Here is a 15,038-nt window from a genome sequence, read left to right on the forward strand (position 1 = left end):
AGATGAAACGATGAAATAAACTTAGAGATCAAACAAAATGAAATGAAAACGATTGTTACCTCGGACCTTGTTCTTCAAATTTGACAACACCATGTAATAAATTAAAAAGCCTATGGGATCAGAACATATCGTACTGCTGAAAATAAATTATGTCATTCATTAATTTGAAGTAAAATTTGTAAATTTAGGTACTTGCACATAGAGATTTGCAAGGGGAGCGAGAGATTCAATAGCGGCAATTTAATTTGACAGGACTTTCATTGAATAATGAAATTAAAAACTAACGATTAATGAATTTTTTATATTCTCTTAAATCTAGTGGAAATGTCAGCTCTAAATAGGACAGTTTCAAGAATCTTTATCTGAAAGCGTAATTTGCAAAGCAGAAACTTGTGAGACTATCTAAATCACACAGACTCGACGTCTTCAATTTGCTGAAAACAATCTCTTGTTTTGAAATTAAATTTGGTGCTCCATCTTCTTCTCCGTCACCTATTAACACCTCTGTCAAACACCTCTGTCATTGGCCTGCATCCAGTTACCTTCATTGATACGAGCCGCACTCGACTTTCTGCTGTAGTGGATGGATGTTACAATTCTTTGCAATGGAAAACCACCAGTTCTGTTAGATTCCCAAAAGTTACAGATGATCATGGGAATAGACTTAAAAGATTTTTACAAGCATTAATATAGCCTTAGAATTTCAAGATATTGAAAATGGAGTCCAGTTTGGAGTTGCTTCAGATGATTAAGTCTGGACAGGATTAACCATTTTATCAGCGCCAACTTCCTCCCTTGTTTCTACCAGTATCCGGCTTCATTTGAGAATATCTCTTTGTATGAGCTATAAACCCAGTAGGAGATATTCCCAAAAAAAAAAAAAAAAAAAAAAAAAAAAGACCTTATTTCAAATGATGCACAGAAGAAGAGTTACCTGAATCTTCATGAGTATCCAGACATTCTACAATCACAGAGTAAAGAATTTTAATAGGAACAACAGAGAAAATACTGTTCTTCTGCACTTCTCATAAAACTAGACCAGATTAGTCCCTTTCTTGGTATCCAACGTTTTCAAACAATATTTCCACAATATAGTTTTTCATAGCGAAGAGTTTTGCTTTGATGGCTTAAGGATTTGTTCCAGGCATAATGCTCTGATTAGATTTTGTTTATTTTTAATTTTTTTTAATTTTTTTATCCGATGAATGATTTTCAGCTGTTCTTAATTATGTGTTCATAGGGAAGAGCATTTTCTAAGTACTTCCTTTGCCTTCTAAGTTTCCAAAGAAAGATAGGTGTGAAGCAAACCAAACCAAATGAACAAACAGAGCACAAGCTAAAATAACAGAACAGCAATGATGAAAACAAATAATTGGCGAAGAAAGATAGGAAAAAAGTACGCACGATTTCATGGAATTATAAAATATGAAGGCTTTTAATGAAATTTTATCATAAAAAGTATGCAAGGAATTATACAATTTTAGAAAACAAGGGAAACTCTCCAAAAAAAAAATAAAATTAAACTAGACTGAAAGACATTCAATGATGCAAAATCTGTCCATAAAAGTCTGAACGAATCATTAAAATGGCATTCCAAATTTAACAGTAAATCGAGTGACCCATTCTAAATAATTCAGATGAAATTGCGAAAGAAGCCATGAGATCAAATAAATGAAATAAAAATTAATTACCAGTTGAGACTTTCTTCTAAAAATTCACAACTCCCAAGTCATAAGAAGCCTATGAAATTAGTACCGGGTGGAGAACGACGACGGCACCGCCAACAGCTGAAAATAAAATTCTTATTCATCAATTTAAACTTTTACTTTAAACAAATATCTTATCTATATTGTATTTTAAAAAGCAAATTTTATAAAAATTTATCATGGGAGATAGAGAGTAATATGTATATCCGTACCTTCTCAGCATGTAATTGTTGTATGGTTGCGTTTAGATCATTATTAGCCCAGCACCGTTGATCCGCTGTCTCTCCATACCAGACGTATACTCCCGGAGGCGTGATTGATTCTCCTGTAGTGAAAATCTTCATCTTGGGACAACAAATCACCCCCAACTCTTGCAAAGATGGGAATTCAAAGGTGTAATTGGCAGAGCAGAAACTTGTGAGGCTGTCTAAATCACACAGTTCCAACGTCTTCAATTTGCGGAAAACAATCTCTTCTTTTTCAACCCCGTCTTTGTCATTTATTACCACCTCTGTCATTGCTCTGCATCCGTATACACCAAGTGATACGAGTCGCACTAGAGTTTTTGCTGTGGAGGATGTTACCAAGTGCATCAATTCCTTGCAACCGCTAGCTACAAGTTTTGTTAGGTTCCCAAAAGATACCGATGATGATGGCAATAGAATTAACAGACTTTGACAATGATATACTTTTAGAATTTCAAGATACTGAAAAATGGGGCCAAGTTTGGAGTCTTGTTTGCACAGCTGCTTCAGATGATAGTGCCGGTACAGCTCTAATTCTTTTATCGTTGCCAACTTCCCCACATGTTTCTCTAAGCATCCTTCCATCGAAAATACCTCTTCGTGGAATGAAAAATTAAACAGTGTGAGTATTTCGAGATTGTGAAATCTCTCAAGTACGTTCCAGATTGGAAAACCAGCTGAGTCATCTTCAGCAATCACTAGTCGTTTAAGACTGCCAAAAAGGTGTTGTGGGAAATCGGCCTGCAAAATCATCTTCGCGTCTTTTCCGCTTAGTGATAGTTCCGTCAAGTTGGGTAAGATCTGATCATCATCAATCATAATAACTGACAAGGTCAATTGGTGTTCTCTCAAATGATTTTGAGTAATCCAATCACATGCAGTGACTTTATAGTATTTGTTTTATATTATATTTTACAAAAACAAATTGAATTATTGATAAATTTTATTAAATGATTTTTTATATATTAATTTTAGAGGTAAAAAAGAAATTAGGGAAAAAAAGAAATTATTTTATTGCACGATAATAAATTACTAATTTATTTTGTAAGTTCTTCTATAGGAAAGACTAAGGATTCTTTTATAAATGCTATACCTAAAAAAGTTCATATAATTATTAATCTACCACATTGATCCCTTAGTCTAGACTAGCAAAGATTATTGTATAATAAAAGTTTTCAATTTATTGAGTATTAATTTATCATTGCTTTGTCATATTTTTCAAAGTTAAAAATAAGTTATTGATAAAAAAAATCTAGAAAATGGCTTCATACCTTTTCCAACGGCAATGGGGGCTGTTGTACAGGAATACCAAGTTGATCATTCTCATTTTTCTGCAATAAATCTGCAGCGAATATCTTTAATTTGTCACAGCGATACACAAAAAGCATTTCAAGCGCAAGCCATTCCGGAGTATGCATTCCAGGGTACAAACATCTAAGTTTTGGTAGATCTTGGAGTCTCAGAGTGGTGAGCTGTGGAAAGACAAAATAAGGGATCACTTGATCTGCTCTGTTTTCAGAAATGATCTCCTGTAAATCCTTACAGTCTCGTATATCTAGGTGTTGGAGCTGCTTGAGGCTTCCGATCATAGACGCTGAAAATATGTATTTTAATTTGTGACAACGCCACACAATCAATCTTGTTAAACTTTGAAAGTGAGGAAACACGGCCGCCGGAATTTGATTGTAGTGCCAAATCTTGTCGACATTAATTTCAGATATCTCCAAAGCCTCCAAGTTAGGCAACGCAACCTAAAAAAATAAGAATTTCTCGTTAGATCCAATATCTATAGGGGAAGCACTTGTTGAAATTTTCTTCTTTGATTACAAATTAATCAAGTCTGAATCAATTTCCAACTGACAGCTGAGTATGCATTCTAATTCATACTACTTGTTAAGAGCTCAATTAGTGAGCGCGTGAGATTCTTTTTATCCTTTTTCCATTTTCTTTCAATTCTTTAAATGATTTAATTATATATATATAAAGAAAATGTTAGCCTACGCACCTTCTCGTTGAAAAGCAGAGTTGAAGTATCCAAAGTGATTTCGCTGGAGCAATACGTAGTCGTCGATTCCTCTTGCGACACTTGTCTGTTCGGTGATGCTGAAGGAGTCTCCACCTCACGGCGGCAAAAACTTGTAACCTCTGGAAGATTCCCCAGACTCAAAGATCTTAATTGAACAAACTCTATCTTCTCAATTGCATTATCAACTTCTTCCCCAATTGCAAAAATCTCTTTCATCTTGCTGCAATTAATAACTGCAATTCTCTCAAGTCTTGGAAGGCATTTTGAAGTAGAGAGCCAAAAGATATTACTCAACTTATCACAATTATATACTTCTACATTTTTGAGTTCGTTGAAAGACTCTACTTTGAGCCGATCAACACATATCCTCTCCATGTTGATCAAATTGTGAAGGGCAAGTGACTCCAAAAGAGGAAAGGCATCACAAGCGACCATCTCCCTTGAATCGACGATACAAAAGAAGTCAGGATTATTTTGGACGCAGAGGACCTTCAATTGTGAAAAGCCCTCCGTGTCCAAATTGAAAAGAACATTCTCGATGCCTTGCAGCTTGTCCAACCGTAAGTATTCAACGTTATTGATGCCCTGCAATTTCATGGAGCAAATGTCCATAAAATCAAGCTTGAGCTCCAATTCTCTTGAAATCTTGCGATTACTGTCGATCAAAAAGTGCAGCTGACTTTTAAACCAATGTTGTCCAAAAAGCATGGGATGCATGAATAACCCATTTCCAATAGATATTTTGAACCTTTCGAGCTTTCTGGCCAAAAAGCCTGCTGGTAACATACTCTCATTTTTAACATCAATTTCTAGAGTGGTTAGCCAACGTAAATGCATCAATTCGTCAAGGCTAGCATTACTTCTTTTGCTGTTGGCTCTTTCAACCTCCCATTCAATGGAGCAATTACACATATACAATTCTTCTAATCGGATTAAGCTTGATATGACATTTGGAGCAATAACTTTTAGATGGAAACAGTCTGTTAAATCTAACAGCCTTAGCTTAGTCAGTTGACCTAGTGCTTTGGGCAATTGCACCGTATCAGACCGCACGAAGCTGAGGATTTCTAGATTTTCCAACTTTCCAATAATGGCTATGTCGATGTCTCTCAAAATGCTTTCATCAAGACAAAGTGTTTTAAGTTTTACTAAGAGATCAATTGAAGAAGGCAATGAAAATAACTGCATTCCAGTAAAATCTACAACTTTAAGCTTTCTCATCCCTACAAAAAAATTTTCAGGAATACTCACTTCAAGAGAAGAATCTTCGGGAGACATGCACAAGAACTCAAGTTGTGGACATTCCAATGCATTGGGAAGCTCATGAATGCAACAATATCTTATAGAGATTGCATAGCATTTTTTTAGTGATTCCTTATCTGGCAACTCCCACACATCCTCGTTTTCCACCACAAATACATGTTGGTCTCGGCATGCAATTGATCTGGCGACATCGCGAACAACATCATGCATTGAAATTAGTTTATTGCTATCACCCTCAAGCAACAAACAAGAGTCTCTAAGTTCATGTACCAACGCATATAACTTGTTTCGTGCATCTTCCATCTTATTGACTCCTTGAAATATACCCAAACCTATGGAGTATTTAAGCAATTTCAAAGTAGGGATACTGTTACCCATTAGACTGCAGAGCTGAAAAAGTTCCTTGAGTTGCCCACCTTTTAAATACTTGAAACTCAGTTCAATACTTGAATAAGTCTCTGCAGACACTCCTTCGAAGTTTACCATTGAAGGCGTTCGGAGTTCTCGCAAGGAATTCTTCCATTCATGCAGACTCTTGCCTCTCAATGCCTTTGCTACTGTAGTCAAGGCAATGGGCAAACCTCCACATGCCCTGGCGACGTCTATTGCTGTAGATTTCAACTCACGATTTTCAACATCATCACCGGCCATCATCTTAAACAATCTCCCGGCTTCTTCTTCATTTAAATTGTTTATCAAAAAGTTGTCTTCAGATCCCATTTTCAAGAGGACACTACGATCTCTTGTCGTCAGCAGTAGTTTGCATCCTTTATGATCTTCTCCAAAAGGAATTCCAACGGTCTCCAAATCAAGGTGTTTCCAGATGTTATCCAGAATCACAAGGATCTTCTTCTCATTTCTCAATCGCTCACATAGCCTACTAGCTCTTCTAGATTCAACTTCCTCGTGCAACTCCAGGCCCAACTTCTCGGCAATTTCCTGTTGAATCTTTTTTATGTCTGGAGTTTGCGAAACCTCTGAAAAGACCACCATATCAAAGAGCTTGTCTTCCATAGCTTGCCTGGCGACCTTCTTCACCAGTGTCGTCTTTCCAACGCCGCCCATGCCGTACACCCCAATGATGCTGACATCAACATCGATCAATGCATTTTGTATGGCCTTCAAAGTAGAAAGTCTTGATTCGAAGGCCTCGTAGCCTTTGTGAGACTTGAGCCATATATCCTCCGGAACGGTACGGTAGGAAATTCTATCATCAAATCTCCCAGCTTCTTCTCGGAGTTTAAAAAGGGCCTCCTTCTCTGTTTCTGCTTTCTTTCCATGCTGATAGCGAGTAATCCAATTTGGAAACAGCCCCATGAGACATCGTTCATTTGCTTTCTCTTCGTCTTGAATGAATTTGGCTGCCTCCTCAATGCTCTTGTTCGCATTAACCAGCCATTTCTCAACCTTCTCTTCAATCTTTTCACCTTTTCTTTCAGCCTCAGAAACTCTGCGCTGAATGCTTTCTCTTTCATCCTTGAGCCTATCGAGTTCTGCCTTGAGATTCTCAAAGTTGGCAGCGGAGTTATACCAATAACTAAATTCGCGTTGTGCGTGAGGAGACAAGCAGTTCACAACTCCTGGAACAATGCTTTTCAAAATGTCCATTTTTTATTTTTTGGGGAAGTGAACGAAATAGAAATAGAACAGGGTCAACGGCCGCGCAATTGATAATCAAGCAGAAGCAAAACAAGGCAAAGTTGAAAAAAGAAATGATATTTGTACAAAACAAGGGAAAATCAGTGTAACAGAAGAGAATCAAAGTGTTTTTGAGATCAGACAATTGAATCAAGAAAAGGGTTGCTTGATCCAATGAAAATGCGAAGAGCTGATGGCAAAAGGGAACAAAGCTAAATAAGAAAACGGCTAGCACGAGCAGCGACCACGATGAACAGAAGCAAAGTGTGTATGAGATCAAAAGACGAAAATCAGGAGAGGTTTTCTTGACTGAGAATTGAAGGCAAAGAGTAGGAGCTGACGATTACGGGGATCAAGAGGGAAAAACTGCTTGCTTGTAAAACTACTTTCAAGCGAATCTGATAAAATTATTTCAGTACTAGTGGGCGACTCCATTTTAAACTGCTGAAGGAAAAAAAAAATTATGAATTTCAATATATTAATTTTTATCCTAATTTATGTTGAGGCTCGTAATCTCGTCTCAATGATTAATTAGTAGATAATCTTTCTAACAAATATGTGTTGAATAGATATATTTCTTGACTATTAGTAGGTTAGATATATTTTAGCATAGGAATGAAAGTACAAGTTGTGTCGTATCAGAATAAAAATTTGACCTAAAAATATTGTTTTATGAGTCCAGCTATCTTGCAACAGTTGTAATGTGCCACTTATTTTTGTTTTATGTGACGTTACATTTCATTTAATACCTTACTTTCTTTCTTATTTACATTTTATTTATAAGTTTATATGTTTTAGCTAGTGACATTTTAAAATGTAATTTTATTTTATTTAATATTATTTATTTTTTTACATTTATTTATAATTTTGTATGCTTTCGCTGGTAACTTTTATAAAATGTAATTTTATTTTATTTAACATTATTTATCTTTATAAAAAAGAATAAATATAATAATAAGCCTATGACTAAATAATATTAAATAAAATAAATAATATTAAAAAATTTAAATTAAATAAATAATATTAAAATTTTAACTTAAATAAAATAAATAATATTAAAATTTAACTTAAATAAAATAAATAATATTAAAAATGATATTATTTTTAAGACACTATTGATTTTTTAATATTATTCAGTTTTTAAAGAATAAATATAATTATAAGCCTATGACTAAGTAAAAATAATATTAATTTTAACAGTCATTATTGATTATTTTATTTTACTTAATATTATTTATTTTTTAAAATAATAAATATAATAATAAGCCAATGATTAAATAAAACAAAAATAAAAATAATATTTATTTTTAAAGCGCCCTAATGATTATTTTATTTTATTTAATGTTATTTAGTTTTTTGAAAGAATAAATATAATAATAAGTATATGACTAAATAATATTAAATAAAATGGAATAAATAATATTAAATAATATTTATTTATTCTTTTAAATAAAATATATAATATTAAAAATAATATTTATTTTTTAATACTCACTACTAATTAAACAATATAAATTGTAAACAATCCGGACTTATGTGTTAAAATTTTAAACTCTTTAACTTGTTTGTGTCTTTAATAAATATCAAGGAGTGTAATGTTAATATTTAAATGAACAAATCTCTACCATTGAAACCACCTTTTCATTAAATCTAATGATAAAAAACTGAAATTAAGAAAAGTCAAAATTTGGTGGTACCTTGCAACTGTTGTAAGGTAGCTGAGTCCTGTTCTATAACCTTTTAATTATTTGTCAGCTAATAATTAAGTAATATAAAAAAATTAATAATCGGAATTACTCTTTTAAATATTATAAATATTTATTTATTTTTTAATTATAATATCATTATTTAAAAATAATTGCTTGACTTACATTAGTAACATTACGATTGTGGTAAAGCATGTGATTCTCATCCAATATCCATTATTTGTGATCCTTAATCAATAAAATATCTGACAATATCTTCGCCAAAAGTTTGAGACATGTGATCTTTATTCCACTGCGTCAATTACACTCCAGTCCCATGCTGCCATCATTATCGAACAGTCGATATCCAACACTTGCACGAAGATTCCAAGAAGTTGCGTGGCTGCCGACATTTAGATGCTAAGCCTTGTTGTGTCGAAGATACACAAAACAGAGCAGTCCGGGCAATTGCCAAAACTTAGAACTAAACAGTAGCTTAGTCAAAAAAATCAAATGCCAGCACCGCTAAAATGATCGATAAAAATATAAAGAAACCAAAGCTTTAAAAGAAATCAGCCAAATCAGGAAGATTGAAAAGTAAATCTATGGCTTTAGATTTTTATTTTATTTTTTTAGATAATAGATATTATTTTGATGAATTTTTAATATTAGAATAATGCTAGGAATTTCGATAGTAGAATTCTAATTTGAGACCCAATTGTTATGTGTTATTTTTTTTATTAGATAATGAATTTCATAATTAGTAAAATTAATATCAAAGTCCAAAGTTATTGGGATGATAACTTTTTTTTGATAGACTGATATATTACAATGAGAGCTCTACTGATATTTACAATAAAAAATGAAACTCTCCTCAATAATTCTATTACAGCACAGCCTGAATATTAAGCCTTACTTAAAGTTGGAGGGAGATCCATTTTATCCCAATACAAAAAGACAAATAAACTCTTATTGTACAGAAAAGTTGAATCTCAGTGCTGTGACTCAGTATGCATGCGCCCAACAACCTTGTGATGATAACTTATAATCGTCAAACTAGCATAAGGACCTTATTTTTCATTCACAAATAAATAAATGATGTGACTTAACGGTTGGCGGGGTCCCTTGTGCCATTTGTGCATTTCACTAAAGGTCCGCCTAAGTTATACATTTAACGTAACTTACCGTCAGCCTGTGAAATTTTATATAACCCCCCATATTCTATGTTATTTATATTTTATTCATGAATATTATAAACTTTTTGAAATATAAAATTTCGTTTAACCCCTTATACTCAATTTTATTTTATTAAAACCCTAGAGTATGAATTTGCCCCTATAATTTTAAATTTTCCAAATAACCTCCATTATTTAAAAAATATAATTATTGTTAAATGAATTATAATTATAATTGTTATTTTATTATAATCATAAATATTTTTTAAATAGATTATTTTTATTATTAATACAAGAATAAAAAACATTATAATTAATTAATCTATTAACAATAATTAATAATATTTTTATTAAATTGTTAATAATAATAATAATTAATGATTATCTAACTATTTCACAGTCTGACCGTAAGTTACAAAATCATAAAAACTAAAAGTTTTTAAATATTTACTTAAGGTAAAATAATAATAATGACAATAATATTACTTAAAACAAAAAAATCTGTAAACTTTAATAATGTTGATGATGATGATGTTGACAACATTAATAATAATATAATAATTAGAATAATAAATTTTAATAATATTACTATTAATAAAATAATAATAATAATTAAAATGATAAAGTTAATATATTTTAATAATAGTAATAAAATTAATAAATAAAAATAACTTAATTAAAGTAATTGTAACAATTAAAATAATAAAATTAATTAATTTTATAATAATAATAATATTAATTAATGACAGCAATAATAATGCATAATAATTAAAATAATAAATAATAAATTTTAATGATAATAATAATAATAATAATAAAGTTAATATATTTTAATAATAGTAATAAAATTAATAAATAATAATAACTTAATTAAAGTAATTGTAACAATTAAAATAATAAAATTAATTAATTTTATAATAATAATAATATTAATTAATGACAGCAATAATAATGCATAATAATTAAAATAATAAATAATAAATTTTAATGATAATAATAATAATAATAATAATAAAGTTAATATATTTTAATAATAGTAATAAAATTAATAAATAATAATAACTTAATTAAAGTAATTGTAACAATTAAAATAATAAAATTAATTAATTTCATAATAATAATAATTAATGACAGCAATAATAATGCATAATAATTAAAATAATAAATAATAAATTTTAATGATAATAATAATTAATAATGAGTAAAATAAGTAATTTCATAATAATATTAATAATGATGACATTTATGGTAGTAATAATAATACATGACAATAATTAAAATATTAAAATTAAATAATTTTAATAATATTACTATTAATAAAATAATAATAACAATAATTAATAATGATTAAAATAATAAAGCCAATATATTTTTAATAATAGTAATAAAATTAATAATTAATAATGACTTAATTAAAGTAATTGTAACAATAAAATAATAAAATTAATTAATTTCATAATAATAATAATAATTAATGACAGTAATAATTAGGGGTGGGCAAAAAAACCGTGGTCTTAAAAACACCGAACCGAACCGGCGGTTTTTTCGAATTTGGATCGGTTTTTATTTTAAAAAAAACCGAAATATATCATTTGTAAAAAAAAACCGAAATGTCGGTTCGGTATTCGGTTCACTCAGCTGAACCGAAAAACCGAATTAATTTTATATTTTATTCAAATCGACATGTGTTAAATTTTTTTTTATAAATCCAAATATTGAGTCGAAAATGCCTAAAGTTGATGTTGATATTCATGAAGATGGGAGAATGTTGTTGGCATTTGTTTGCAATTTTTTTTTTTGGGTGAAGATGGGAGAATGTTGTTGGCGTTTGTTTCTAAATTTTCTTTTTATTTTGTGTTGTAAGTTGTAATTGTTGTTATTTTTATTTGTCTTTACAACATTATGATTATGTTTATGTAGATGGAGTATTGGAGTTTGGTTATGTATTTTGAAATTTTAATATTTCATATTTTGTGAGTACCTTATTAGTAGTTAATAAGATATTAGTGATAAAATGTGTTTTGAATACTTTGTATTTATTGTTAATATTTGTAATGAAATTAGGATGAACTAATTGTTGAAAACAATTATTACATTTATGAGGTCCAATGGGCTAAAAATTTGAAATTTTAAAATAGGCCCAATAGACCTAGAACCAAAAAACCGAACCGAACCGAACCGATCCGAAAAGATCCGTTTGAGTTCGGTTCTTATTCGGTTCTTTTTATAAAATAACCGATTTAAATCGGTTCTACTTAATTTCGATCCGAACCGAACCAAACCGAACCGAACCGTGCCCACCCCTAGTAATAATACATAATAATTAAAATAATAAAATAATAAATTTTAATGATAATAATAATATTATTATTAATATTAATAATGATGACATTTATGGTAGTAATAATAATACATGACAATAATTAAAATATTAAAATTAATAATTTTAATAATATTACTATTAATAAAATAATAATAACAATAATTAATCATGATTAAAATAATAAAGTTAATATATTTAATAATAGTAATAAAATTAATAAAATAATAATAATGACTTAATTAAAGTAATTGTAACAATAAAATAATAAAATAAATTAATTTCATAATAATAATAACTAATGACAGTAATAATAATACATAATAATTAAAATAATAAAATAATAAATTTTAATGATAATAATAATATTAATAATGATGACATTTATGGTAGTAATAATAATACATGACAATAATTAAAATAATAAATTTTAATAATAATAACAATAATATTAATATAATAATAATGAAATTTATAAATATTAATAATAGTAACAGTTAAATTTTTTTAAAATCCATTTTTATCCCAAAAGAGGACTCATATATAAAAAATTGTAACTTCTAGTGTCTATTCAACTTTTTTATAAAATATAGGTATTGAGATGTAATTAATTGAAAAAGACAAAATTGAGTAGTACGGTGCAACCGTTGCACCATAGTTTCATCCAATTTGAAATCTTGGAAAACCCTTTAATCAATCTCTTAGTAGTAGGCTTTGGTAGCTTGGTTTGATTATGATTTATAATCATTTGATAATAAAGTCAGAGGATGTATTAATATAAAATTTATTTATTGGTGTTGAAGATAATTATCTCATTAATAATAGTATAAAAAGTTAAATACTAAGAAACACATAGCAGTAGTTAATTGGTGTCATATGATTGGGATTCAGGGATATAATTTTATATCATAACTTTGTAAGTGTATAATTACTCATTAAATTAACAAAATTATTTAAAAATATTTAGTTAGAAAAAATAAATTATATTCTTTTTATTTCAAATAATCTATAAGTTAACTCAAAACATAATCAAGCTGAAAATAAAAATAATGCTACTGTATGACATGATTTTTATTTTTTCTCGAAGTTTCACTAGGAAATTATTGATATACAGCTTTATTCAAATCATCTCAGTTCAAACGACAAATAATTGAAAGACTAAGCTAAATAGACCAGCCAACAACTTTGTACAGCAGAGTTCAATAATTAACGTCATGGTATTGAGGTGTTATGTCTTGAAAAGTACAGCATAGTAATAAAATAAAAGTTATTAGTTTTTAGGAAAATATGACTTTTAAATAATAATTTTCACAAAAATATAAAGAATATTTATAAAGTACTTCTATAGTGAGGAGACCCCACTTTGTTAAAGTGAAAATATTAATAATACAAAATATATAGATTTTAACATATTAAAAACTGTATTTTTTTTAATCTATTGGTGTATTGAAATATGCGTTTTTTAGTTAGATATATCATCACTTTGTTAAAATGAGAATGTTGTCACTAGACAATAATCATATATACATATATATATAAAGTGCTTCTCTCCAAGACCTAGACTTTATTAAAATTTAAGAAAGTAAATATATTTTATATGGTATAATAGTGTAATAACATCACACTATTATATCATGTAGAGTAATAGTTTTTCTAACTTTAATAAAATTCAAGATTATAGAATGAATGATTTATATATATTATAAATTTTTTATCATAAAGTGGAGGACAAAATTAACATATTTTTCAAATTATAATAAATATTTATCAAATAATTTAACTTCGTAATTTCTCCTAACTAGTATAGTAAATACAACCTCGGAGGTACATTCAAAGCATTTCATAAGTTTGTTGTTAACAATAAATGATACATGCAGCTCCAACCATCATTGTACGGTGAGTAATTTCAATAGATTTTTTATGGCTTAATTTACTAGGATCATAATGAACATTGAATGTCAAAATATTAATGGCCAAACAGACCAGCTGCCAACGACTTATTCCAATGTGAATATTTCACAGTGGGTACTGCACATGATGCTTGTTTCTCCTTTTGCATCTATTTTTTTTTTAACACTAATTTCAATAGCAGCTCGTCATGTATGCAATATTTCAAAGTTAATCAAAAAAAAAAAACAAAAATTAGTTCAGCTGACTAAATTATTTTTTTTCTTTTCTGTGGTAGTAAGTCCGACTCCTTAGTGACAATTTAAATTGAAAAAATAAAATCATAAATAAGAATTATTTGATAATAATTAAAATAATTGATAAAAATTTGATTGGAGCAATTTTGGAAGATTCGATTTCTAATAGAAAGGGAATTTGAATTTTACAGCCTTCGGTGAGGAATCCAAAATGCACAATTTGATGAAAATTAAATTTCAATAGAAATTGAATTCCCATTTATTAGTGAAAACCAAACAACAGGAAAGTGAAAGGAATTTGAATTCATTTCCTTCCTCTCCTCCCTCCAACTAAACACCATCGAAATCCAAAGGTATGGATTGGGATTCCATATTGATCAGAATGGGATTTGTCCATATTATTAGGACCAATTTTAAAAGCAGTCCGAGTTTCAAAGTTTAAGATTGAAATTAATCACAATTGTTGATTTGGGACTAGATAAGAATTTATCTTGGAACTCCAATTCTCCCAATTATTTTAGTTGACAATATGTTTAACATTATTTTTTTAAACATTATTAATTGCATATTATTTAATTATCAATATATAATATTCTTTAATTTTCTAATTTTATAGGATTAGACACAAAATTGATTATACCTTTTGAAATTTAAGGGTTATGTCAATTGAATAGAAAACTTGGAGTTAAACTTTTGGATGTTTTTGTTGATTATCAATTTATGCATGAATTTTTGTACGTTTACTCTGGTTTATTATTATTACTTTAAAACATTTTTATTGGTTTGATTTAGGGTCATTTTGGTAATCTTGTAGCTTAAAAATACTTTTAGTTATA

The 15,038-nt window shown here is 29.0% G+C and overlaps 1 protein-coding gene across 3 annotated transcripts; it reads right to left on the minus strand.

Moving 5' to 3' along the window:
• Positions 1 to 313: 313 nt before the first annotated feature.
• Positions 314 to 7,271, minus strand: LOC112097691 (probable disease resistance protein At4g27220). Of its 3 annotated transcripts, XM_024183017.1 has the most exons (6): positions 3,957 to 7,271; positions 3,223 to 3,702; positions 1,919 to 2,752; positions 1,692 to 1,787; positions 935 to 961; positions 314 to 622 (listed from the first exon to the last, which is right to left on the minus strand). In XM_024183017.1, the coding sequence occupies exons 1-4, from the start codon at positions 6,846 to 6,848 to the stop codon at positions 1,749 to 1,751; spliced, it is 4,245 nt and encodes a 1,414-aa protein (XP_024038785.1). In that variant the 5' UTR covers positions 6,849 to 7,271; the 3' UTR covers positions 314 to 622; positions 935 to 961; positions 1,692 to 1,748. The 3 variants fall into 3 exon arrangements, with proteins under 3 accessions (XP_024038785.1, XP_024038787.1, XP_024038786.1); XM_024183019.1 differs by lacking the exon at positions 935 to 961 and having other exon boundaries at positions 314 to 598; XM_024183018.1 differs by lacking the exon at positions 935 to 961 and having other exon boundaries at positions 605 to 622.
• Positions 7,272 to 15,038: the final 7,767 nt, after the last annotated feature.

The sequence above is a fragment of the Citrus clementina genome, unplaced genomic scaffold (genome assembly GCF_000493195.1).
Source record: "Citrus clementina cultivar Clemenules unplaced genomic scaffold, Citrus_clementina_v1.0 scaffold_5, whole genome shotgun sequence".
NCBI classification, from domain to species: Eukaryota; Viridiplantae; Streptophyta; class Magnoliopsida; order Sapindales; family Rutaceae; genus Citrus; species Citrus x clementina.